General features: G+C 34.1%; 1 protein-coding gene and 1 pseudogene across 1 annotated transcript in view; both read left to right on the top strand.

The window, feature by feature from the left end:
• DHX36 (DEAH-box helicase 36) overlaps nucleotides 1-27,398 on the top strand; it is a 51,467-nt gene that overhangs the window by 9,453 nt on the left and 14,616 nt on the right. Inside the window, exons 5-17 of the mRNA XM_077160831.1 lie at nucleotides 853-1,023; nucleotides 2,751-2,830; nucleotides 3,587-3,661; nucleotides 3,810-3,976; nucleotides 5,665-5,746; nucleotides 9,654-9,794; nucleotides 10,142-10,244; nucleotides 10,614-10,701; nucleotides 13,709-13,764; nucleotides 22,599-22,663; nucleotides 23,720-23,863; nucleotides 26,045-26,162; nucleotides 26,934-27,032. Coding sequence (XP_077016946.1) covers nucleotides 853-1,023; nucleotides 2,751-2,830; nucleotides 3,587-3,661; nucleotides 3,810-3,976; nucleotides 5,665-5,746; nucleotides 9,654-9,794; nucleotides 10,142-10,244; nucleotides 10,614-10,701; nucleotides 13,709-13,764; nucleotides 22,599-22,663; nucleotides 23,720-23,863; nucleotides 26,045-26,162; nucleotides 26,934-27,032 — 1,389 coding nt within the window. The remainder of the gene's footprint in view (nucleotides 1-852; nucleotides 1,024-2,750; nucleotides 2,831-3,586; nucleotides 3,662-3,809; nucleotides 3,977-5,664; nucleotides 5,747-9,653; nucleotides 9,795-10,141; nucleotides 10,245-10,613; nucleotides 10,702-13,708; nucleotides 13,765-22,598; nucleotides 22,664-23,719; nucleotides 23,864-26,044; nucleotides 26,163-26,933; nucleotides 27,033-27,398) is intronic.
• LOC143684136 (trafficking protein particle complex subunit 6B pseudogene) lies at nucleotides 13,774-19,542 on the top strand (annotated as a pseudogene).

Below are 27,398 nucleotides of genomic sequence, written 5' to 3'. Positions count from 1 at the left end.
CATTTACCATGTATAGTTTTAGTGTTCAGACTTGGAACTTGTGGTATGTATGATGTGTTGAGTTAGAATAGAGAATTTTTAAAAAGTGGGCTTTCAAGTTAAATTGTTTTATAGAAGAAAATAAACCTATTAATACCATGAGGATGGTCTTGTTAGTACAGCAAATATTATTAATATTAATATTAAATATAGTGGTGGTTCACTGGGAAAATGCTCGCCTTCCATGCAGGAGACCCGGGTTGGATTCCTGGACTATGTACCCCCCCCCCAAAAAAAAAATGCTGTTTATAATTTTTAAGAAAGAAGATCTTTCCCAAATATCGGGTTTTCTGATTACTGGAAGTTTACCAATTTCATTTAGGCATTTGAAAACTTCTTTGACTATTTTAAAAGAATAGAATCTTAAGTTATTCTCTTTCATATTTTCTAAGCCACTGTACAAAACTTGTCCTGAAGACAAAGCCATTTTTGTGAATTTGTTATAAATGTATAATGTCCTTTGTAGTTATTTAGGTATCAGATGGTTTGCCTCTGTACTTAATAACCCCAAATGCCAGCATTCTTTCAAATTAATGTTAATTGTTATGCATAGAACTTGTCAGTTGTCTCTTGTTCTTTTTAGTCTGTTTTTCTTTAACACTAACTTGCCTCTATTCCTCATAATTTGGTGCTGGTTCTCTTTTATGAGATGGTAGATACAGATATTGTAACTCTTAGTATTACATACAGAGAAATTTTAAAAAGTGCTAATATGTTTGTTAAAGACCTTCAGTTTGGTAGAATTTTAATTACTGCATTCTCAGATTTAGTCAGTGTGATGTTCTTTACTTTTTATTTTCCTTTTTAAAATAGGAATTGGTAAATTTGATCAGTAACCATCAAGTAACAGTAATAAGTGGTGAAACTGGTTGTGGAAAAACCACTCAAGTTACTCAGTTCATTTTGGATAACTACATTGAAAAAGGAAAAGGATCTGCATGCAGGATAGTTTGTACTCAACCAAGAAGAATTAGCGCCATTTCAGTAAGTCATTTTTTGTTTCAGTAAGTCATTTTTCATTTTCAGAATTCTGCAACCCTCACTTTATCTTCCATTCTCTAATTGTGCTAGAACTTACTGGTTTTGGAGATGAGGGCTAATTCTTAATTAATTAGCCTTAGGATTTATTGCTATGAAAATGAATATTTGGTATAAAGGCCAAAAAATTGAGTAACCTGTTTTGTAGAAAATAGATGTGTAAAGATTTGTGTTCAAGATAAATTATAAATCCTAGCAAGTTTCAAAAACAAAAGTATGAAACATTGATGAAATCTTTAAACTATATATTTCTCATGGGTTAATGGTTTTTGAATGCAGTTATTCAACAAGGAAATTTATCATGAGGAAAAAATAAGTCATTGTTCTGGTTTAACTTATTTGCCTTTTTTAGTGATTTAGTCTACCTCATAATTCTTGATAAAGTCCTAAGTTTTGCGAAGAAAGCACAAGTAACATCTAAGTACATGTTTATTACGAAAAACATTAGGTATTTTTAGTCATATCACCTAAATACATGACTTATATATTCTTTGAAGATATTTGGGGTTTCTTGTAACATTACATGTGCTTGGGACATTTGTTTCCGTTTTATATAATTCTGGGTATGATTTTAAATTCTGAATATTTATGGTTGTCTTTGGTTTCATGATAGTACTATTTGTTACATGTCTAAGTCATTTAAAACAATTTGCATTCAGAAATTACATTGCCAATTATTATGGCAGTATTTTGGGGAAAAATAGTATGTGTTTTAAGTTCTTGTTTCTAAGAGATACCATAACATAAAAAGTAGACTAACAATCTTCACCCATGTTTTGGAGGACTTTATTATACCTGGAAACTTCATATAATCACAGAATGGTAAATAACAACAACAACAAATCACTTTTTGCCATAACACAGTTATATATAACTGGACTTAAGTAAGTTAAAATTTATACTTAGCATTTTCACTAATACATGACAATAACTGTATATTATTAATAGTTGGAAGAAATGCTTAGTTATTTTTGTTTTATTTTTCCAAGATCTGTTGGTATTTGATCAGGTTAATGTAGTTAAAAGTGACATAGTGGTCTTAGTCAGTGTGTATTTGATACAGTATTTGAAAACTTTATTTCTCAGTTATCATTTCTCATAACCATGTCATTTTCTATTTCTAACCTTATGTATCACTGTCCTAATCACAAGGTGATAACTTTTGGTTACTCTATATTACCCAAGTGAGTATTGGATTATAATGATGTATCTATCCAGATCTCATCTTTAGGAGAAGTAACTTTCAGAAAACATCCAAGAACTATGAATTAAAAACCACTAATCTCTACCCTGGAAAAATAAGCAGCCAGCTAAACAAACAGAAGAAAACCAGGATGTATTTATCCTCAAAATAAACACAGTTGTAACAAATTTAGACCATGATTTCCAACTCTTTTTAATAAGACAAAAAAAAAAAAAGATTAATGAGAGGCTGCCTTAGAAAGGCACTTTGAAATGGTAATGAGAGAGAATTTGAACTTGAAAGACTTTGTAGGAGGAAATGAAAAGTAGATAGAAGAAAGTTGTCTGTAGCTTTTAAGTAAAGCATACAGTTTAGACACCTCAGATTTTAGTGTTTATTTTTCAGCAAGCCTGGATTTTCATTGACATTCAGGATATTTATACTAATGGAGCTATATATTTTTTGTAATTGTTTTTTATTTGAAATAAAGGTTGCAGAGCGAGTAGCTACAGAAAGGGCAGAATCTTGTGGCAATGGTAACAGTACTGGATATCAAATTCGTCTCCAAAGGTAAATGCCCACCTCTTGTTTACAGGTAGTTTTTAGTGAAATTTTGAAGCTGAAGATCCAAAAGAAAGGAAATTTTCTGTATTTTATTTTGATTATTAGAATTAGAATTAACATTTCAAGTAACTGCAGCTTAGCACAAGAAGGCTAGGAATCCACAACCTAACTTTTTAACACAAACTGAGATTTAAATTGCCCTTTTCAACTGTGCTTTTACATTTTGGAATGATTTGAAAGCTACTTTTTCCTGAATATAGACTAGTAGACCCATCATTTTCCTTAAAGGAGTTGGTGTCCTATACTTTTTGTTGTCACCCACCAACCATTTTAATTATTTATTTGACCAGTTAAATATTTGGTATCTTTAACCACCTCTCCTGCTCCATGGTATTTCTTTAGTCCTTTTCTACAGCTTGAGATTCCACTTGCCTTTTAAAATGAACAGTCTTTCTAATCACTGAACTAGAAATTTAGACCTCTAAGAAATTCATTCTCCAAATGTTAATGGTTATGCCTTTAAAAAGAAATCATTAACATTTTATTTTGAGACTGAAAATAATGTATAATGACCTTAAATGTAGTTTTTCCTATTACCCTATTGTAGTAGGTGTTCATGTAACTAAAATATTAAGTATTAAAGATTGTCACTACAAATGAAAGCATTTCTGAAACTGGAAGTTTTCTTTTGAACTTTTGTGGTGATCAGTAAATTGGTAGAAAGGAAAGTTAAGAATTATCAATTCATGTTTCCATTCACAGTCGGTTGCCAAGGAAACAGGGTTCTATCTTGTACTGTACAACAGGAATCATCCTTCAGTGGCTCCAGTCAGACCCGTGAGTATGTTTCAGTTAAGGAAATTTCATTAAATACTATCAAAAGAGGGAAATACTAAATTGGGTTTTTCTAGTTGTTATAGACAATTTCTTATGGTTTAGTTTTTAAATTTCTTCCTGAGTTACTTGCTTCACAATTCTGCTTCAGGCATTTGTCCAGTGTTAGTCACATTGTGCTTGATGAAATACATGAAAGAAATCTCCAGTCAGATGTTCTAATGACTGTTGTTAAAGATCTTCTCAATGTTCGACCTGACCTGAAAGTAATATTGATGAGCGCAACATTGAATGCTGAGAAATTTTCAGAATATTTTGGTGAGTAAAATTTATAATTATTTTGTAAAGGTATCACAGAACCACTGAATTTAGAGTTAATTAAAATATATATATATATTTTTTTAAGCATTCCACTTAAAATCTCTGGTCTATATTTGTTTATGTAGTCTTTAAAACTTTAAAAATAAAAGGCAGTTATGAACTTCAGTGGAGAAAATCTCAGTTTGCCAGTCCTGTCAAAGACTAAGTTTGGCAGTAAAATCATCTCTGATTTTATGCCTTTGTCCTTTGCAGGAGGCATCTTAAGTTTTATACTAGTTCATATTAGTTACTTTAGCATCTATTAAAGTGTTAGGTACAGAGTAGTCAAAATAAATATTTAGCATTTCCTTCTTTTTTAATATTTTCCTAACTTCTAATCTTACGAATTAGAGAACTGAACCTATTTTTAAATGATGGCATCATGTCTCCTCACACACTGAAGACGTGTCTTAGGGCTAGCTCCAGAAAATTAAGGTGGTATCAGTGAAGTCGAAGCACAGATTTGAATGGATTTAGACATGTTTTTTTGTCATTGTTCTGTGGTTTTAGCAGTTTTCGTGATTCTGTGACTTTTAGATACTTCAACAGGCTAGGTTGTGAGTTACTAGTACTAGTAACTCCTTATGGAGCACCTATGGTGTGTGCCAAGTAGTATATTTGGTAGTGTCTGTATTAATCCTCATAAAAACCTTGTGAGGTACGCTATTATCATTTCTATTTTTACAGATAAGAAAACAGACTAGGGCATTTAAGTAGCATATCCAAAGTTATGTAATTAACAGAAGAATTAGAAGATTCAGATCTAGATTTATTTAGCTGCAGAGTACATGCTTTTGAAATTAAGCAGGCTCTCCTGCTTAAAGTTGTGGGGGACAAGGTAGATAAGGAAGGTAAATTGTAATACAGTTATATTCAGTAAATGTTCTTGTGTTCAGCTTTAAAGAGTCCTTTAAAATATACACATCCCAGTTAGTCCTCAAAGCCTTGTGAGATTAGTTGTTATGAAAGATAAATAGCATTTAAGCATTTGAATCACAGTACTAAAAGGTGATTTTTTGCTGTGTATGTAATTCTGAAACAGAAACATTTAATATTTGGTTGGGTCTCTTTTTGGCTGCAATACAAAATAATACGCTTCTTATCTAGATTTCAGTAAAACGTAGGTTCTCATGTTGTACTGTTTTGGCTAATAATGGGTTTTAAGTCCAACTTAAAATGTTCCACTCTTTGATCTTCTAGGTTACTTTGTAGAACTGTGTGAAATGTGTGCATAGTATGGTAGCAGTAAAATGGTTACTGATTAAATTGAGATATAATGAAAGACTAGAGATCAAGTGATATAATGAAGTCATGTTAAATTAGAAGTTGAGACCTTGTGTTGAACCTTTTTTTCTTTTTTCTTTAGCCTTTGGAAAGTTGTTAACTTTCTAAGGACTTTTTTTTTTTTTTTAATAAAAATAGGATCTTTTCTGAGATCTTACAACTTCAAAAGACTTAGATTGCTGCTTTTCTTTGAACTAGGTAGAAAAAAATAGGGTAGGACTGTAGAAGTTATCAGACTGTTTCTAAAGGTACGAATAATAGTAATTGGCAAGATCTATTTAGGTTCTGTTTAGAATATGGTGTTTTTTTTTCTTTGAGCATAGAAATACAGATTTATGTTTATGTTTTGTCTGCCATAATAGGTAACTGTCCAATGATTCACATACCTGGTTTTACTTTTCCGGTTGTGGAGTATCTCTTGGAAGATATAATTGAAAAAATAAGGTAAATAATTATCAGGAAATAAATTAAAAGTACAAATAAGTCACCTTTCTCATGCCAACCTTTAGTCTTATTCTTTTTCTTTAAATCAGTGATTCCCAAACTTTGTTGTGAATTAAAATCAGCTGAGGCTTTTTAAAATCCATATGCCTAGTTGTCGTCCTTTAAGTCACAATATCTGGAGGGTAGTAGCTGGGTATCAATATTTTGAAAAAATCCCTGAGTGATTCAGATGGGCGGCCGAGCTGGGAACCTTTGATTAAAGTGCTTGAACCTTTCTCTTGGTTCTCTTTTTTATCTGGTTTTCATTCTCCTTGCTGGCTTCCCTTGCCTGACTTTTAAATTTGATTTCTACCTACAGTTCTAAAATATCCTTTTCTCAGTATTATATGTTTCATTTTGTAATCCTGTCTATTTGCATAACCATATTCACAGCTCTTGCAACTATAAGGGTTGAAAGACTTCCTGAACTCTAATATTGTTTTCTAACTCTATACTCAGCAGCAGCATTCCACAACCACAGATATCGTATACTTAACATTTGTCAAGCCAAAATCATTATTGTGTATTTGATTCCCATTTCACTCCCACCAAAAACAAACAACAAAAAGAGATGCTGCCTCTTCACCTGTGTATCTTATAATTGTTAATAATATTAATCCTTCTACCAAGGACTTAGATTTCTAAACTGTAAATCAAGAGAGTTAATATTTATTGATTAATATTTTCTAGGGTATGCTAAATGCTTTACATGCTTAGATGAGGAACCCAGTTACTCCAAGTCATTCTTATTCCCTTAACACCCACACACCCTGTTGAACTTGCCTTAGAACTTCCTCCTCACGTGTGCCTTCTCATTTTTCTTTTAATCAGGTCCTTAGTACCCCTCTTGTACTTATATAGTAGCTCCTATCCACCACTGTCTCCTCTATCCCCCCTCCCCCAACTCCTATCACATATTTCCCTAAAAACAAATTTGATCATGTGATCTCCCCATGGACAGGCCTTGCATATGAGATTTCTTTTTAAAAGTCTGTTTATAATCCTATATCAATTCTTCATGACCTATACCAAAATGTTCCAACTGGTATGCTTAAGTTATTGATCCCCTCAGATATCTGGTCACTTGGTTTTAGCTTTTAGCAGTCTTCTTCAGGGAGCTGTATGAAATTATGTTTGTATTGGTATGGGGATAAGGTTGGTAAAACAGTTCTGTAGGATCAGATCCAAAATTCTTAGTACTTTATCCCAAGGCCTTTTAAAATCTGGCCCCATCTTGTTTTAAGCCTCATCTGCCAGTCATGCATCCCATGACCTGGTTGTGCTGAAAACATCTTTGCCTGTTGTGCCAGTCTGCCCTTTCATTCATGACTTTGTGCCTTATTACATGCTCCTTCGTCTTTTTAGACTTGCTTTTGCCACCTTCTCCATCCTTTCACTTGTACACTTTTAATTCTGTAAAAACATCCCAACTTCCTTTTCTGTTAAGCCTTCTCTGATACCTCTCAAAGAGTAAATTGCTTTCTCATCTGTACTCCCATAGCATTTTTATCTCTTACAGCATTGCCATGGAGTGTGTTCTTTCTTTCTTTTTTATTCTTTTTTGGGGGGAGTGTGTTATTTCTATGTGTTTTCCTCTTGCACTAGACTTAAAACTTTCAAGGTGAAGGATATTGTCTCATTCATCTTTGTAATTATTGCCTCATGCTGTTCTTGGCCTACAGTAAACATCTGAATAGATAAATGGATAAATGAAATGTAGAAACTTGTGGTGGGATGTTTCAAGACTACAGTGTCCTTGCTATTGAAAGATCAGGAAGTGATAGTGGGAAGGTGAGAGCAGAGATCCCATGGCCTGTTTTACACAAGGAAAAGTCAGCTGAATTTTTACCATACATTGTTTATATAACAAGTGTTTTTGTGTCTTGCTCTGTGCTAGGGTCCGAGTATAAAACAGGAAAAGACTTGGTACATGCCTTCAGAACTTTTATGTAGCTAGGTAGACATAAACTGTTATTTAAAGTATAATTGATCTATCCTGGGTGAGTAAAGTATTATTTGAAATGAAATTACATAGTAGGAACAGCCTGGATAAGTCAGGAAAACCAGGAAATCCATATGAAGGAGGAGAAGGAAAGTGTGTCAGAAAGGGCAGATCGTGCTGAAATGAGAGAGCCAGCATGTACTGGTCTTCATGGCCTGGTTCTGTCATAACTGATCATACGTTTTCTGTGCCCTCCCTTTGCCACTCCACTTTCTACTGTGGTACATTTACCAGTTGTTTTCTTAGATATTAATACAGCAGCTTGATAATGAAAACAAAGTTTTATAAAATGAAGTTAAATAATGATGAATTTCTGTCTTAAGCTACCTGGACAGCAGGGATTGTGCAGGGATCTTTAGAAAAATGTTTCTGGGAGGAAAGAGGATTATCTGTGCACTTGGAATGCCTTCTTGGTAAGAGGTTTTCACCCAAAGCCCTCAGCTTTTCTATTTTAAGAAGATTGGACCAAGGGAAGTAGGAGGAAAGGAACATGATGGCCAGACTGAGAGAAGGCCAAAATGATAATGGAGGATTGATTGGAATTTGGAGGTGGGGGGTTGAAGGTTACCTCTGTTTTTGGAATTGGTGGGAAGGGAAACAGCTGTGGGTCCAGCCTGCTGACTAGGACCAATCTCTATCCCAGGTTGCCCCATTTCCAGTTGGTGTCTCTATGTGTTTTGAAGACTTAGGGGAATCCTGAGTCACAGGTACTGATTAGAGAAGGGGATTAACGCTTCTTTGAGTGTCCACTTTGTCTCAAGCACTATGTTTTACTTTTACATTTTTGTGTAACAACACTGTAAGAGTTAATTTCCCAAATAAGGAAACTAAAGGCCAGAGTTTTAGTAATTTGTCCAAGGTTGCACACCTAGTCAGTGCCAGAGCAAAAGGCATCAATCCAGTTCTGTTTAACTCCAAAGCCCGTGTTCTAAAACCCGTTGTCCCATCTAGATGCTTCCTCTAGGTCACCTCTGAAGGGCTCTGGTTAAAGAGCAGGTGCTTTTGTCTTTGCCTCTATTTCCATGTCTCTCAGAACCCACCATGGTAGTTAGTATTCTTGGCAAATGTGCTCTCTGTTTTGAACAGTCACTATAGCATAGTGGAGTCATAGTGTAGTAATGGACTAATACACAAGAGATTTGCATGCTGATTCTAGCTCTGCCATTAGCTATAACTAATGTGGCTGAGCAAATTAAATAAGAATTGTTCTCAAGCATGGGTCTATAAGTCTGTGGTTATAGTATCTGAGTCTCCTGGGGTACTGTTTAAAATTCCTAGTTTACCAGACTTTAACCAGACCTGAATCCAAGTCCTCAGGGATGGGATTTAGGAATCTGTATTTTTATAAGCCCTCCAGTTGAGATTCTTATGTGCAATCAGCTTTGGAAACCTCCCATATTTAAAAGAGTCTCTCTGCTAGGTAGTCATTATGTTAGTGTATCAAGCTTGTAATTAATGTTTACTTTTTGTTTTGAAACATATAAATTTAAAGATGAAAGTTACCCTTTTTGTTTTTTTTTTTTTTGGTATAGGCAGGCACTGGGAATTGAAGCCAGACCTCTGGCATAGCAGGCGAGAATTCTGCCACTGAGCCACTGTTGCACCTCCCTACCCTATTTTTTTTTAATTAAACTGCTAAGGATTGTTAGAGGTCCTTCAGAAAAATGATTTTTATCTAAAATGTCAGGTATTTGTATATAATGAATAGCTATAAAGAGATTAATACTTAAACAAGTGTTCACTAGAAATTATAGTGAAAATGTTTTTTAAATCCTCTTTTCCTAAATCTAAATGTAGCAAGTTACAGATATTAGCGGAAATCAAAAAGTTTCAAAATGAGGCTATTTAATAATATTTTTATTTTAGATATGTTCCAGAGCAAAGAGAACACAGATCCCAGTTTAAGAGGGGTTTCATGCAAGGTCATGTAAATAGACAAGAAAAAGAAGAAAAAGAAGTAGTCTATAAAGAACGTTGGCCAGATTACGTTAGGGAACTGCGAAGAAGGTAAATAAAATTTGTTTGAAAATGAGAACACAGTGGCTAAATGACTAAAACAGAAAGCCAGACATTGTCTTCTTGCATTTGCATGTATTTTAACAGGGACATTACAAATTTCCTACTCTATTCAGTTCAGTACTCTGCTGATTTGACTTTTAAATACCCATATTATCCCTGTGATTCTAAAAAAATTCATTATTACACCATGATTCTCCAATCTTTTATGTTCTCTCATTTGCACCTTGAGTTAAGTATTAAGATTTTTTAGCAATTTAAATCACAGGAAACTTTATTATGGTAGATAAATAGTCTCTTTTTCAAGTATTTCATGACTTTCTATTCAACTCTGATAGATATTCTGCAAGTACTGTAGATGTTATAGAAATGATGGACGATGATAAAGTTGATCTGAATTTGATTGTTGCCCTTATCCGATACATTGTTTTGGAAGAAGAGGTTAGTTTTTCTTTTATTTCCTTCTTTGTGTATCATAATTTTAATTTTATTTGTGTATCAAGGCTATGGAAAAAGAAAAATAACTTTCTTAAATTCTTTAAAAATATAGTCTATGGAAGAAATTGCTTTTGACACCAGAGATAAGAATTTCAAAATGCCATAAGATTTAGGCATTTGATCTATTTGAAGAAAAGACTTAAACAAATGATCATAAATGCCTGTTTTTAAGAAGTGAACTTTTTTTTTTTCTGGCTATAATCAATAACTAGAATTATCCTGAACTATATAACTTTAATGAAGATTTGAGTATGCACAGAAGTTTATTATGTTGATTTGATTCTTTGCAATGGTTATTTCCCTTCCATACAGGATGGTGCAATATTGGTATTTCTACCAGGCTGGGATAATATCAGCACTTTACATGATCTCTTGACGTCACAAGTGATGTTTAAGTCAGGTATTTTATAAATGTGTTTTTATTGCAATTCTGAGGGTGGTATTTGAATCACATATAGCTTTTTTTTGCCCTCTTTGATTTGAAGAGGTATTGTTCTGAGATTACCTCAGTTTAAGAACTTACTGATCTAAGCCCAACTTGGGTTTTTTCAGAAATTTGCTGATGTTTGTTTTCTCAAGTTCTAATGTAGTGAATATGTAGTATTGTTCTTTATTTAGTATTATGAAGAGAATATTTTACCTCTGTTCCCAAATTTGCCTAATAAAATTGAGACCTCAAAGTGAAGATGTTGGCATTTGAGCGAGGCTTCTCATCTGCATGTTTCACTCACCGCTAGATTGAGTTGAGCAGATAAGAACCAGTAATTTATCACTCAGCCCAGTGTTTTTCAGTTCTGATTATACACCTGCATCACCTCTGGAACTTTTAAAAAATCCAGATCCCAAGACCCCAACCTCATCCCATATCTAGGAATGTGGCTTTAACATCTGAAGTTCTTAAAAATTCTCTTGGTAAATCTAGTTTTTAATAGCATGTTCCAAGAGACCTAAAGCTCTTTTGTCTTAGAGAAACGCATGAGGGCATTTTCTTTTATAAAATTCATTAAAAACTGTTTTCAGGAGCCACTATTAACTTCAAATAGATAAGTACACAAAGGAGATTCTATTTAGTTATTTTCTAGTTTTGACTATATTTTCTAACCTTACTCTCCTAAAGTTCCTTTGACACGTTTTTATAAAGCACTAGAAAAATATTTTGATCTAGTAGTATTGACTAAAATAAAATATTAAAGGTATATTTTAGTTTTTTGTTAAATCAGATCATTATAATGCACTCAAAGCAGCATATCTAATTAAAATCATTTACTGTTCTTTAGTTGGTGAAATATTACTTACTGTGAGTTCCCTATAAAGAATTAATCCTTTTGCTTTTCCTTGTCACTGGTAACCTTTCTCCCTAAAAAGTATAGTCGTGATGAGTATATAATTGATTTTTTCAAAATATTATCCCCAATTATAATCTTCTTTAAGGTTTTTTTAAATGTTTGTTTATATAGTGAAATGGAAAATACAAGAAAGATACACTCTGATAGATAACAGTGGTCATTTCTGGGGGAGTGGGTTGGGGGGGTGAGATTTTTAGATTATTATAACTGACTTCATTAACTTCCTACATTAAATTATTACTATTAAGGAGAAAATCATTTATACTACATCCACTAGCTGAATTCCTTTTAAAGGAAATTGTTCCAAAATTTAACAAGAATTTTTTTTCTGAACAAATTACACTGAAAAAAAAATTGCCTTTATAATCAGTTATTGTACTGTGCTGGCCACTGTATAAGTGGGAAAAATTGACCTACCTCTGTATTAACTGAGAAGTACATCTTAAAATTCAATTTATCAAATACTTATCAACTTTATTAATTTCTTCTCAGAAGAGTGAACACTTTTTATTGACTGTCGTAGTTCTGCAATATCAGTAATATAAATTACTTTCATCCCAATTATATTGTCTTCAATAAAATTGATTTTATTTTCATTATCCCTGGCTGCTGATTTTTTTTAAACACTTTTTGTGAAGAAAAATTTCAAGCACACAGAAAGTTAGGGAATCATATAATAATCATTATACTCATGACTTTAAGAAAACAGTGAGTTTTGTGGTCTAATTTTTTCCTTTGGAAAGTAAATTGCAGCTATCACATTTTATCTCTAAATATATAATTATGAATTTTGGAAAACAAAGATAGTTTCTCTTATAATAATAATGCCATTGGCATACCTAATCCTTTCTATTATCCAATACCTGGTCTATAATCATAGTTCCCCATTTGTCCCAAGTGTCTTTTATAGATAGTTTATTCAAAGTAGAAAATGTCAAGCCAAATAATATTTTAATCTAGTTTTAGAACGTCAATGCCTCCGTGATGACTTATGGTAAAGACCAGGCCAGTTGTCCTATAATTGACCCAACTTTCTAGCTTTGTCTGAATATTTGCAATATTATTTCATTGATCCTATCTTCTCAGTATTTCCTGTAAGATGGAAGTTATATCTGAAGGTTTGGTTCAGTTCATGTTAACTCATTTTGGCTTGAGTATTTTATAGTTGATATACTTTATATTACGTTGAGAGGAACAATTCAGAGCGTTCTTATTTTAGCAACAATAGTTGCTTGATATATATTTACCATTTTACTACTTTCTATATTCATAAAATCATTAAGTTCAGAAGAACCAGAGAATTCTTATGGGGAGTATCATAACTCCTTTGGATAACATTTATTTTCAGGGGACATACTCTCAATTTGGGTACTGTTGCTAGCGATTTAAGTCAGTTTTCATTTTTATAACTGTAGATAAAATTTGCCCTTGCTTTCTTAATATTCCTTAGTATATTGTACCAGACTTTTTATCTTGAAAAATAGTCATGAGTGGGCTTGACTTCATTTGGTAATTTACAAAGAAGGGATATATAATTTCTTATATTTCTAAAAACATTATGTTAAAAATTGTGGGTCACTTTTGAAATGTTATTTAAACAGGCTTATTTCATTATTTTTAAAGTAGGACATAGATAGTAGATAATTTGTTCTAAGAATTCAGATGTCTGTATGATTGAAATAGTAGGATTATTCAAAGTATACAACCTTATATCCATTCACATTAAGCAAAATTCTTGGGTTGTCAATTAAATGATAAAAATGGAGCTTGATGTTTTAGATATGTAATTTGAAAGGTTTATTTCCAACTTTTGAACACTCTTTAAGAATTTTGGATAAATGTTTCTCATTATGAAATAGATTAGCAGAATGTCATATCGAACTTGTTGGCATACTTAGGAAGCTAGAACGTAAAAGAATGAAGTTGGTGTAGTTATAGGTAGGAATGAATGTAAATTAAGAATTAGGTGGTTTGTCATCTAAATTTTTGCTCCAGAAATGTCTGATAGAATGTTTCTGCAACTATTTAGCTTAAACTTCAATTTTTCTTTTTACTTTTCAGATAAGTTTATTATTATACCTTTACATTCATTGATGCCTACAGTTAACCAGACGCAGGTATGTTGTTGAATGTATTCATTTTCCGACTTAAAGCCTGAGGTAGGCATTAAGACCTACTTAATTTTTTCATTTTGTTTATATTTTTTTAAGGCACATTGTCAAATGCTCCTTAAACCATAGATTAAAATTCTTCTTGAGGACCTTTTTAGATGTGTCTTCATGAGATGATTACTTAAAAACGAATAACAGAGGATAATTCACAAGTGAAATTAGTTTTGTCAACATCAGGGAATAGTTTAATTCGTTTCACCAATAACTCATTGGGTATATGAGTACAAATAAAAATAGCACAGCCTAGAAATTATTTATCCATGATACACTTCAACTTGATAGTTGAGATTTTTATTGAACTGAATTACTGTATGTGCACGTATGAGAATTTTCCTGTTTTATCAATAACATGACCATAGTCCTGTATGCTTTGGCTCCATCAGATAACAGGATATCCCTAATTAGAATGAACACTTCATTATTGAAAACAAAAGAGGTTTCTGGATTATAGTATTTGCAAGCCCTGACAGAATGAAATGGATGAGAAAATCTCTTTCCTTCTAGTTTCTTGCCTTGTTTTATAAGAAAATACCAAAATTTTGTTTACTGAGGCTCTTTTGCCCTGAATAAGCTAAGGCTCAATCTTATTTTTTTTTTTTTAGTGTTTTATTGAGAAATTCTCACATACACACTGTCCATATATGATATACAATCACTGGCTCATAGTATGATCGCATTGTTTTGTATTCATCGCCATGATCATTTTTAGAACATTTGCATCACTCCAGAAAAAAGAAATAAAGAGAAAAAACTCATACATCCCGTAGCCCTTACCCCTTCCTCTCATTGGCCACTAGCATTTCAGTCCACCCAATTTTTTACTCTTTATTTCCCATATTATTTATTTATTTTTAATCCTCATGTATTTTAACTCATCTGTGTATGCCCTGGATGAAAGGAATGTCAGACACAAGGTTTTCACAATCACATGGTCACATTGTAAAAGCTATGTTGTTATATAATCATCTTTAAGAATCAAGGCTGTTGGAATACAGTTCATTAGTTTCGGGTATTTCCATATAACTATTCTAATACACAAAAACCAAAAAGGGATATCCAAATATTGCATAAGAATAACCTCTCGAATCTGTTTGAAATCTCTCAGCCACTGAAACTTTATTTTGTCTAATTTCTCTCTTCCCCCTTTTGGTCAAGAAGGCTTTCTCAGTCCCATGATGCTAGATCCCACCTAGCTTATCCTAGGTGTCCTGTCCCACATTGCCAGGGAAATTTACATCTCTGGAGGTCATGTCCCACATAAGTGGGGAGGGCAGTGAGTTCACCTACCGAATTGACTTAGAGAGAGACACCACATATGAGCAACAAAAGAGGTTCTTTCTCTGGGTGTGACTCTTAGCTAAGCTAATTTTAAGTAAGCTTAGCTTAGCTTCTCCTTTTCAGGAATATGTTTCTTAGGGGCAAGCGACAAGATAGAAAGCTCAGCCTATTGACTTTGGTTGTCCCCAGTGCTTGCGAGAATATCAGGAATTCCCCAAATAGGGAAGTTGAATATTTCCTCCTTTCTCCCTAGTCCACCAAGGGGGCTTTTTTATTCTCTGCCCATATTAATCTGGTATGTATCGGGACATCACCCTAAACATGTACAAACCAACAAGATTTCACTCCCCATTCAAGATTCCATCTATTTACAGCATTCAATTTCATTTACATGGTCAGTTTATTCAAATACCCTCTATCTTGGGGCTCGCCCCTAAGAAATTTGTTATTGAAAAGAAGAAGCTAAGCCTACTTATAGTTATGCCTAAAATAACCCCAGAGACCCTCTTTTGTTGCTCAGAAATGGCCTCTCTCTCAAAGCCAACTTGGCAGGTAAACTCACTGCCCTGCACCCTACTTGGGATGTCTCCCAGGGGTATAAATCTCTCTGGCAACGTGGGACATGACTCCTAGGCAAGAGTCAGATCCTGGGATCCTGGGATCGAGAAAGCCTTCTTGACCAAAAGGGGGAAGAGAGAAATTAGACAAAGTAAAGTTTCAGTAACTGAGAGATTTCAAATGGAGTCAACAGCTTATGCTGGAGGTTATTCTTGTGCATTATATGGATATCCCTTTTGCTTTTGCATATTAGAATAGCTAGATGGAAATACTGAACTGTATTCCAATAGCTTGCCCCTGTGAGACTTATTCCTCCTACAAAGAAGCTAAACCTACTTATGTCATTAAACTAATGAAGACCCACCTGGAATGAGTGGGGTCACATCTCCCTCTAAGGAAAGGTTAATATCCACAAGTGGGTGAGTCATATCTCTGTGGAGATAACCCAGTCAAATTTCCAAACTACATTATTGAATAGGGATTAAGAGAAATGTTGCTCCCACAAGATTGGATTAGTATTGTGCAATGGCTTTTCTAGGGTACATAAATCCTTTCAAACTGGGATACCAACCAACAAGTAAACCATAGGTGAAAGAGTGAAAACAACCTCCAGATTAAACTAATCAAGGACATTAGACACCTAGACACCAGCAAAAAAATAACGAGTCATACTAGGAAAAACAAAAATATAGCCCTGTCAAAGGAACAAGCCAACAGTTCAAATGATATACAAGTGTGAAACCACTAATTAAGAGTGTTTGAATAGACATGCAAACTCAGATCAATGAGTTGAGGGAAGATATGGCAAAAAGATGAAGCATATAATGACATTCGGTGAACATAAAAATCAGAAGTTTGAGAGACAAAATGGCAGAACTTATGAGCATGAAAGGCAGAAGAGATGAAAAAAACAATGAAAGGGCTCAGGCTGGTTCAGTTTGGTTACCACCGCTATCAGATGCTCATCCTACCCAAGCACTTGGTGGCCCTGGGGTAGACTCACCCTAGTACTGAGTTTAACCCTGCACTCACCATTGCAGAGAGCCTCAGTCTCCTAGCAGCAACAGACAGGGCACTGCCGGATGGAACAGTAGCATAGGCCAATTTTCTCCATGGTGAACCCTGACAACCATCTCAACACAAAAAGGATCAGAAGTTTAGAGCTTTGAAGAATACAGAGGAAATGGCAGACAAGGCATTGTTTTTGCCTCTCCATAACGGAATGGTGTCTGGTATATACAAGTCAGTAGAACATGGGGGCATGGAAAATGGATGATGTATTACTGAGCTGGAAATCATGGGATTTTGAGTAGGACAAAGATTGATAGATTATAAAAGATACTGCAAAATTCAAGGACAAGTCAGATACCATGAAGTTCATTTGTAAAGAGTTTTTTTGGACTACAGTGTTAAACAAATTGTCAATCTAAGGACAAATCAGCAGGACATCTATGTACTTTAGGACAATAGATTTCTTCTCCTTACTCAGGTGTCTAAAGGAAAACAATATTTAGAATATGTATCTAAGTATTTAAGCATTTACATATGGCTTAATCAGAGGTGGCGTATCAAACTTATAGATAAAAACTGTTGTAACAGCTGAAGTGTCTTCAGTGCCTGCCAGCAAATTTCACATGATGATACAGAAGCTGTAGAACATATATTGAAATTCAAGACTTCAGATATGTAAAAGGATAAATTATTCATGTGTAAAATATTTCATGTAGCAATAATTTATTACATTGTTGGAAGTTTGTATTAGTATAAGCTGTTGTCTACATTATATGATGAAAGATTCTCTTAAGCACCTTATTTCCAATAACCAGACACCAAGACATAGGACCCTTAGTTTAAGCATTTTTATTTACTTAGAGTGGTGTGTATTTATTTGTCCACAGATGGAGAAGCAAAACTCAGAGTTTGTTGAATTGCCATAAAAAAAAAAGTATATGTCAGTCAGAATCATTGTGTAAGAATTAACAAATGATGTATCAGTTTCTTTGTTATTAAAAAAAAATGTACCAAATTAAATGAAACTTTTTATTATGTTTTTAATTTATTTTTATTGAGAATTTTTATACCTATGGAAGGATTTAGTATATATATATATATATATATTACATATAGTGTATATGATGACTGAAAAACTTAATTTCATTTTAATAGATTTCAGTCCTTGAGTACTCCATTAAAGTGATAAGATAAAATATAATGTAAATTTATTAGTTTAAATGTGAATTCAGCAACTCAATGGCCAAAGAACGTTATTCATGTTGGGAATGGGTTTTATACTTCTCACTGCTTGTTACAATCTTGACTTTCACCTCTCTCTGTGCATGAAAGTGCTGGTGAAGATTCTTCCATCTTTAAGTTTATTTCCTTATTTGGGCACGCCCATGTCACCATTGTTATTGAATGTTTTGTTGGAAGTTCTAACTGGAGCAGTTAGGCAAGAAAAAGAAATGAAAGGCATCTCATTGGAAAAGGAGAAGTAAAACTTTCCCTGTTTGCAGATGACATGATACTCTGTTCAAAATCCCAAAAAATTTACAGCAAATCGATGAGAGCTAATATACAGCAAAGTATCAGGGTAGAAGATCAACACCCAAAAGTGAGTAGTGTTTCTATACACTAGTAATAAGCAATGTGAGGAGGAGTTAAAGAAAAAAGTCCATTTACAAGAACACCTAATAGTTAGGCAAAAAGAATCAGGTGTTTAGGAATAAATTTAACCAAGGTCACAAAAGCCCTATAAATAGAAAACTGTAAGAAATAGAAAAACTAAGAAATAGCTAAAAAATAATCGTGAAAGACCTAATAAATGAAAGGGCATACTATGTTCATAGGTTGGAAGACGGTATATAATTAAGATGTGAATTCTGCCCAAATTGATTTATAGATTCAACGCAACACCAATTAAAATCCCAACAGCTAGTTTGTGGTCATATAAATACCATTAACCAAATTTATTTGAAATGGCCAGGCACTCCATATAGCTAGAAATATCTTGAAAAAGAAAAGTGAAGTGGGAGATCTCACATTACCTGACTTTAAAGCATATTACAAAGCTACTGTGGTCAAAAAGCATGGTACTGGCATAAAGATAGATTTACTATCCAGTGAAATCGAATTGTATGTTCAGAAATTGACCCTCTCATCTACAGACAGTTGACCTTTAATACGGTAGTCAAGCCAAACTGACTGGGACAAGCAACCGCTTCAATAAATGATGTTTGAAGAACTGGATGTCCATATGCAAAAGAATGAAAGAGGACCCGTATTTCACACCCTAAACAAAAATTAACTCAAAAATGAATCAGGGACCTAAACATGAGAGCTAAGTCCATAAAGCTATTAGAAGAAAATGTAGGAAATATTTTTTAAAACGTGTAATGGAAGGCTGTTTCCTAGATCTTACACCCAAAGCACAACGAAGTTTAATTTAACTCCTCAAAATTAAACACTTTTGTGCATCAAAGAACTTTGTCAAGAAAGTAAAAAAGGCAGCTTACGCAGTGGAAAACAATATTTGGAAACTGCATATCAGATAAGGGTTTTCTATCCAGAATATATAGAGATTCTGTAACTCAGTACCATAAAGACATGGACAGATACTTTTCAGTAGTGCAAGTACAAATATCTACAAGACATATGCAAAGATGCTCAACTTCACTGACTTTTAGGAAAATGCAAATCAAAACCACAATGAGATATAATTTTATACCTTCTAGAATGGCCATTATCAAAAGAAACAGCAACAAGTGCTAGAGAGATTATGGAATAAGGCAAACTTCATGGGAATGCAGAGTGGTGCATATGTTCTGGAAGGCAGTTTGGTGGTTCCTCAGGATGCTAAATGTAGAATTGCCATGTGATCCATAATCCCATTACTAGGTGTATATTCGGAGGAACTGAAGGCAGGACACAGACATTTGCACAGCCATGTTTATAGTGACAGTATTCATGATTACCAGGAGATGGAAACAGCCCAAATGTCTATGAACAGGTGAGTACTTAAACAAGTTGTGATATATATATGATGGAATATATTATGTAACTGTAAGACAGAATAAAGTCATGAAGCATGTAACGAGGTGGATGAACCTTGAGGACATTATGTTGAGTGACATTAGTCTGAAACAAAAGGACAGATACTGTATGGTCTCACTAATAAGAACTAACGTTGATAAGTATATTTTGAGAGTTAATGTTAAGAATACAGGTTATCAGGAGGTAGAAAGAGGGCAGAGATTGGGCATTTGGTTCTGACAGAGTATAGAATATTCAGCAGAACTGATTGTAAAGGTCCAGAAATGGATAACACAAATATTATCTGATGGTAGCACAGTAATATAAGTATACTGAATGAAGCTGTATGTGAGTATGGTTGAGGGAGGAAGGCTTGGGACATGTCTGACACCAGAAGGAAGGAGGATAAAGATTGAGATGGTATAATTTAGTGATGCCTAGAGTGGACAGTGATGGTGATTAAATGTTCAAATATAAGAATGCTCTTGCATGAGGGAGAACAGAAGAATGAATGTCAGCATTGCAAAGTGTTGAAATGGAAAAAATACAGTCAGTGCAAACTAATGTCTATAGTTAACAGTAAATTGTAATATGCTTCCACTGAACGTAACAAAGGCAATATGCCAAAACGCAATGTCAACAAGCGGGGGATATGAGGGAGGAGTATGGGATTCTTTGCAGAAGAAAAGGAAGAATCCTCTTAGATTGTGGTGGTGAAGACATAGCTATGTGATTATACTGGGAGTCATTGATCTTTTTCCTTAGGTTAGATTGTATGATGTGTGATTAAAACTGTTTAAAAATGAATAGAGATACAGGCGCTGTGTGGCAGCCCCCTCTGGAGGACAGTGTGGTGGCTCCACAGGAGGGTAGGGATGGGGTTGCTATATAATCCTGCAACCCTTTTGCTAGGTGTATGCTTGCAGGGAACTGAGAGTGGGGATGCAAACATTTGCATGCTGGTGTTTATGGCAGCAGTGTTCATGATTTGCAGTGGATGAAGGTGGCCTAAGGGTGCATTGACTGAGGAGTGGAAAGAAAAACTGGTATATACGGACTACTGCAAGAAGAATAAACTTGTGAGGCATGTGACTAGGTGAATGAACTTTGAGAACAGTATGTTGAATGACACAAGTGAAACAAAAAGGCAAATATTTTTGTCTTTTTATGCCTCATACGGAATAAATATACAAACTGAGAGAATTGAAATTGGGAGCCTAGTTTACCAGGTTAAGGGCTATTGTAAAGATTCCAAAATTGTGTGCTCTTACAGCAGTCACATCTGTTCCAGAGTTACACCTGTTATTTCTGAATTCTGAGATGCTGAGCTATTTGTGTATAACCTGATCATTCCCTGAAACTTCGGGTATTTGTGTGACATCTGAATGTCAGAGATAGAACTCTGAAGCTATGAAAGTCAGCATTGCTCTGTACAGCAAATGTTTAAAAAGTTGAAAAAGTGATCAAACTACAAGAAGAGATGTGAATGAAGCTGATCTGGATAGGACTAAGGTAAATCAAAATACAGGGTGAAGGATGATATGGTCCATATTTTAAAGCTTCAATTTCTGTGTAAAACCAAAGGAAGAGGTGTCTTTTTGTATTTTTGGTAGTACACTATCTAATTTAATTTCTATGGCCATTTTATTCACATACCACAATTACAAGGACTCTTGAATAGGTCATAAGATCTTGTTGGTTTGTGCCGGTTAGTTTGATGCCCCATTACATCCCAGAGTAATTTAAGCAGAGAAAAGAAAGTATTTGTAAAGTCTCTTGAGGTCCTGGGGTGAAAAGTGGAAATATTAAACTTCCCCACCTGGGGAATTACTGATATTCAGGCATTGGGTACAACCAATTTAATAGGCCAAGCTTTCGATGTTGAGACTTGCCCCTATAAAACTACTCCTGCAAAGGAGAAGCTAAGCCTACTTATAATTAAGCTTAAGGATTACTCCCCGGAAACCTCTTCTGTTGCTCAGACGTGTCATTTCTCTCAAAGCCAGCTTGGCAGGTGAACTCATCTGCCCTCCTCCCTACGTGGGACATGAAACCCAGAGGTGTAAATCTCCTAGCAGCCTGGGACAGGACTCTTGGACATGAGTCAAGTCCTGGCATTATGGGATTACGAGCCTGGGTCTCTGGCATAGCAGGCAAACACTCTGCCACGCACTACCGTTGTCCGCCCTAAGAAAGCCTTCTTGGCCAAAAAGGGAGAGAGAGATGAGGCAAAGTTTCAGTGGCTGAGAGATTTCAAACAGATTCAGCAGGTTATTCTGGAGGTTATCCTTATGCATTATATGGATATCCCTTTTTGGTTTTTGCAGAATAGCTAAATGGAAATACCTGAAACTGTAGAACTTTATTCTAGTAGCCTTGATTCTTGAAGATGATTGTATAACTATATAGCTTTTATAGTGTGACCTTGAGATTGTGAAAATTTTGTGGCTAATGCTCCCTTCATCCAGGGTATGATCAGCTGAGTAAAACAATAAGGACAAAAAAAAAATTAAGTATTAGTACAAATTTATAATAAATAAAGGGTAAAAGATTGGGTGGACTGAAATAACTAGTGTTCAGTGAGAGGAAGGGGTAAGGGGTGTGGGATATATTAGTTTTTTCTTTTTATTTCTTTTTCTGGAGTGATGCAAATATTCTAAAAATTGATCATGGTGATGAATACACAACTATGTGATATTGTGAGCTATTGATTGCATACTTTTGATGGGTTTTATAGTGCGTGAAGATATCTCAATACAAATATTTAAAAAAAGATATGTATCTTATGAATACGTCTAAATATTACATGCATGTCAATGAATGAACAAACATGTCTAAAGTAATTCCTCTAATTGTAAAAATAATGTGTCAGAAATTAGTGTACTTTGGGAGTTTGATGTTCTTTGTTCTTACAGGTATTTAAAAAAACCCCTCCTGGTGTTCGGAAAATAGTCATTGCTACCAACATTGCAGAAACTAGGTAAAGTTGATTTAAATATTTGTTTATGACTACACAAGTTTTGTACCACAATAAATTAAGGTATAACATTTTTTTCTCTATTAGATCTTTGTGATTAAATATAAAGCTTTTTTTGTTTTGTGTTTTTTAACTTAGTCATGGCAGTGAGCATAGTTTTGCTTTTTAACCTATACTGGTAGTTAGCCATCTCCATAAACAGTCTTTTAAATGGTTTTTCAAAGCTTTCCTAAAGAAACTGTGAAGCTAGATCAGGTTTGTGTTGTTTTTCTTTTTCTAATTGGAGGGCTATGTTATGTTCCAATTGGTAATTAGTGTATCTCGCCTTTAAAATTCCTGGTATTCCCTTGGAGGTGCTAATACACCAACCAATAAAATCGTTGAAATAAATCTATGGAAGCTTTTAAACTATGGCATTTGGGGAAAATGGGGTGCAAAGAGTTGGGTCCAAAAACCATTAGACAAGGAGTGCATGGGTGGTTCTATACCAACCAATAAAATCGTTGAAATAAATCTATGGAAGCTTTTAAGCTATGGCATTTGGGGAAAATGGGGTGCAAAGAGTTGGGTCCAAAAACCATTAGACAAGGAGTGCATGGGTGGTTCAGTGGTAGAATGCTCATCTTCCAAACTGAAGGCCTGGATTTAATTGTGAGACCGTGCATTCCAAAGGAAAAAAAAAAGCTGGTTAAAAGTCACCATGGTGGCTTAGCAGGCAGAGTTCTTACCTGCCATTCCAGAGACCCGGGTTCAATTCCCGGTGCCTGCCCATGAAAAAAAAAACAGTCATTAGATAAGCTACGAAGTTTGGCTGTGGGCAGATAGGAATTGAGCATGTAATCTGCACAGTTGGCACTGTTTTACCCTACAGTGCTTACTGTAAGGTGCTCTATCCCTGTAACTTTTTGTTAATATGGAAGAGTAGTTAAAATCTTAAACTGCTAAAATCATTTGACCCAATTTTAAAATGTTCTGATTTCTCTATTAGTAAGCCTGTTATGATTTAGTAGTACTTTTGATGTGTTTTTAATATTTTATGTATCTTCATGTTTCAAACAGCATTACCATAGATGATGTAGTTTATGTGATAGATGGAGGGAAAATAAAAGAGACACACTTTGACACTCAGAACAACATCAGTACGATGTCTGCTGAATGGGTTAGTAAAGCTAATGCCAAACAAAGGAAAGGTCGAGCTGGAAGGTAAGATGAGCTCTTTGTCTGAAGCCTTTAGAGAACATAAAAAATGTTGTATATCAAAGTGTGTTGTTGTCATTTAAACATATTATTCATTCAGAGAGTTATCTTTAATATTTTAAACTTCCAGCAGCACATAATTTGAATGGGAAAGTTATCCTAAATGTAGTTTGCTTGTAAAAGTTTCTTTGAAGTTTTCTGTTTGATGAATGTTCTACTTCTAGTTCCTCAGTATAGTTAATTAAAATTAATTTTCTTTATTTTTATTAATGTACTAATTGTAATTTTGTTGTCATCCTTTCTCTTAAAGCTTATATTACCTAATAATGATAACTACTAATTCTATTTGAGTGTCAGGTCATGTCCTAAACATTTCATGTATATTATTTGTTTAATTCTTACAACCAGGTTTTAAGTTATATTGCCATCTCCATTTTATGGACAAAGAAATGAAGATACAAAAAAATTAAATAACTTGCCCAGAGTCACACCTCTTTGTTATGTTACCCAGCCAGGATTTGATTCCAGGCAGTCTGGGTTCTTGATCTCTGTGCTTTACAGCTGTACTGATTTTTCACTTACTTGCCAGAGAAAACATGGGATATGTACTTTGTTCCCATTGATGATGTGGTAGTATAAGAAATAGAAATATTTCTTGTAATGGCAGGAAAAATTATTTTCTTTGAACTTTGATAAATAATTACACTTAATGTTTTATTTTAATGCATACTTTATGAGATTTTCGTTTTTGCTTTTTAACATCCCTATTCTTAAGAGTGTTAGAATCATGCATATGGAGTTTATCTTTGCGTCCTGTGAGTAGAACAAAGAAGATTTCTATAAATTTTCAGATATGGACTAGTTTACGGAAAGAAGAAACGAAATTTGAGGGACCATTTATCAATCATTTTTTTACTGAACTTGAGAAGTATTGAATCACTTGCATTTATATTTGCAGATTATCCCAGTATAACTTGACTTGCAGGTAGCTTATTAGATTGACTTGGCATTTTTGAGCTGAAATTTTGGCTTTGTCGAAGAAGTGCAGTCTTCTGATCAGTTATCAGGAAATATAAGACCCTACGAAACTGGGGGGTTCCTTTGCATAAACTGGGGATTTCCTTTGCATACTCATCATCACTGGAAACTGGTTCAAAAAGTGTTCACCATAGTGAATGGATTTTAGCATATTACCTTTGTGTATGAATAGTAAACTAATAGGCCTTAAGTTAGATTCATGAAACAATTAGGGAAAATGACTGAAGTATTAAATTTTAATTATTCATCCCCATTACCATGATGGAGAATAACTATAGAATTGTAGTATTTTAATTCAAAAGGAAAATAGTCCCTTGTAGGGGTCATTGATGTAAATTCCTTTAAGAAAGCCAAATTAGATTAATTATTTTGGAGGCCCTAGCGAGCAATGAAAAGACTATGTGGTCCTCAGTGGGGGTACTGTTATTTTGATTACTGCTGGAGAGATATTCAGTCCATATTTTAGATAGTAGTTTTTCTTGATTTGTGGCATAAATAGATGAGATTTTTGAAATTTATTTTTATTCCTATGGGAAAAATATTTTCATTTGTATGGGGGAAAATATTTTTACACACCCCCTTCACCCTGAAATAGCAAGAGCCCGTACGTATTTATTCTGCTTGAAAATGCATGAATACCCTTATCTCTGTCCTTATTGTTGTCCAAAGAATGGTATCATTCATGTCAGTAGTTCAGTAGATTAAAAAAAAAAAATCCAACATCCTCTGAGAACACACCAAACAGCACATACTTAAAAAGTTTTTTAAATAATATGGGCAGATTAATAAAATACCAGAATTTGCTGCATAATTGCTCAAAAAGTATGTTTGAGGTTACAATCCCTAGTTATAGCCCAAGTAGACTGTTGTTATCAAGCATGGCAATCTGGAATGTGTATGATAGAAATAAACCACATTATTTTGTGAAATAGAGCAAATCTTGTATTTCTTTCTTAAAATTGGAACATAGGGATAGAGGGTTTAGGGTAATTCAAAGAAAATGGGAGGATGGAATAAATAAGTAATGAATAATAATTAGGTAAATTTTTTATGATGTGGGAAATCATAATTGTCTTCTTCCCTTGTCTACTGTTTTCTCTAGCATTCTAGAAAGACATTGATACCTCTCCCCCCTTTTGTTTTTTCAAGAGTTCAACCGGGTCATTGCTATCATCTGTACAATGGTCTTAGAGCAAGCCTTCTGGATGCCTATCAACTGCCAGAAATTTTGAGAACTCCTTTGGAAGAACTTTGTCTACAAATTAAGGTAAATTAAGTGGGATAATTAACAGAATAAATGGGTTTTTCTAATTTTGAACTTCTTTTATAGAAGAAAGTAATCTTTAGTTATGGTATAATAAGATTTATTAATCTTAGTTAATATACGAGAATTACTATGCATTTGTTTTAGGGGGTGCTAATAAAGCCCTAAGTATTTAAACATCTCTTAGTATAAGGAAAATTTAATCACATGTAAAGCAGTATTTAATCATGTCCTGCTCTGAAGCCATTCTACCTGATCCTAACTCCTCCCCTCACAAACTGGGCAGGTTATTTCATATATTAAATTAGAACATACCTGATATTCAGTAAGTGTTAGCTACTGTTCCACACTGAAGATTTCCCTTATTTTTTTCAGCCTTTTTTTTTGTATTTTAATATTAAATTAGTCTTATTTTGAAAATCTCAATTTATTTGCTGAGATTTTAACCACTTTTTTTGTTAGTTTGTTTGTTTTTGCATGGGCAGGCACCAGGAATCAAACCTGGGTCTCCAGCATGGCAGGCGAGAATTCTGCCTCTGAGCCACTGTCACACTGCCCTAACCACTTTTTTACTAATAAAATTGTTAGTTGAAAGTGGTATGTAGGCCATTAAACATGTTTTCAGAGAATCACAAATAAGACATTAATTCTGGTAAAATAACTTGTAAACCATTTGTATAGGTTTGATGCTTTATTTGTGTGATCAGCACAGGCAGAACTACACTGTTAAGTGAAATATATGATGTATGTTTAATTCTATTTGTCTCCTTCCAGATTTTAAAGCTGGGTGGAATTGCTTATTTTCTAAGTAGACTAATGGATCCACCATCAAATGAAGCAGTATTGCTGTCTATAAAACACTTGATGGAACTGGTAAATTGAACCTAACTTTTTAAATGCTAACTTATATTTAATGTTAGAGCATGTAATCCAGCTAATTATAAAATTAAATCTCATTACCTTGAGGTAGGTCAAGGAACTTGATTCAAAGTGCCAAATTTGATTCAGCTCAGTAAAGGAGTTATGTATGAGGAAGTTTTAGAATGATACCTTTGTGATGTTCTTTTAATATTGGGCCTTTTTCATACAATTTTTTAAATTGCAGGCCTGATTTAAAATTACATAAATTTCTATAAATCGTTGGTGCTGGTTTTCTCATGGGTTGTAGATCATTACATGCTTCTTGTTTACTCTTGAGACGTTTGTCAGTAATGTATTCCATATGCTTTTTCTTATTTT

This window comes from Tamandua tetradactyla, chromosome 5 (genome assembly GCF_023851605.1).
Source record: "Tamandua tetradactyla isolate mTamTet1 chromosome 5, mTamTet1.pri, whole genome shotgun sequence".
Taxonomy (NCBI): domain Eukaryota; kingdom Metazoa; phylum Chordata; class Mammalia; order Pilosa; family Myrmecophagidae; genus Tamandua; species Tamandua tetradactyla.
The sequence above is the reverse complement of the archived record's forward strand: the minus strand, read 5'-3'. Positions and strand labels throughout refer to the sequence as shown.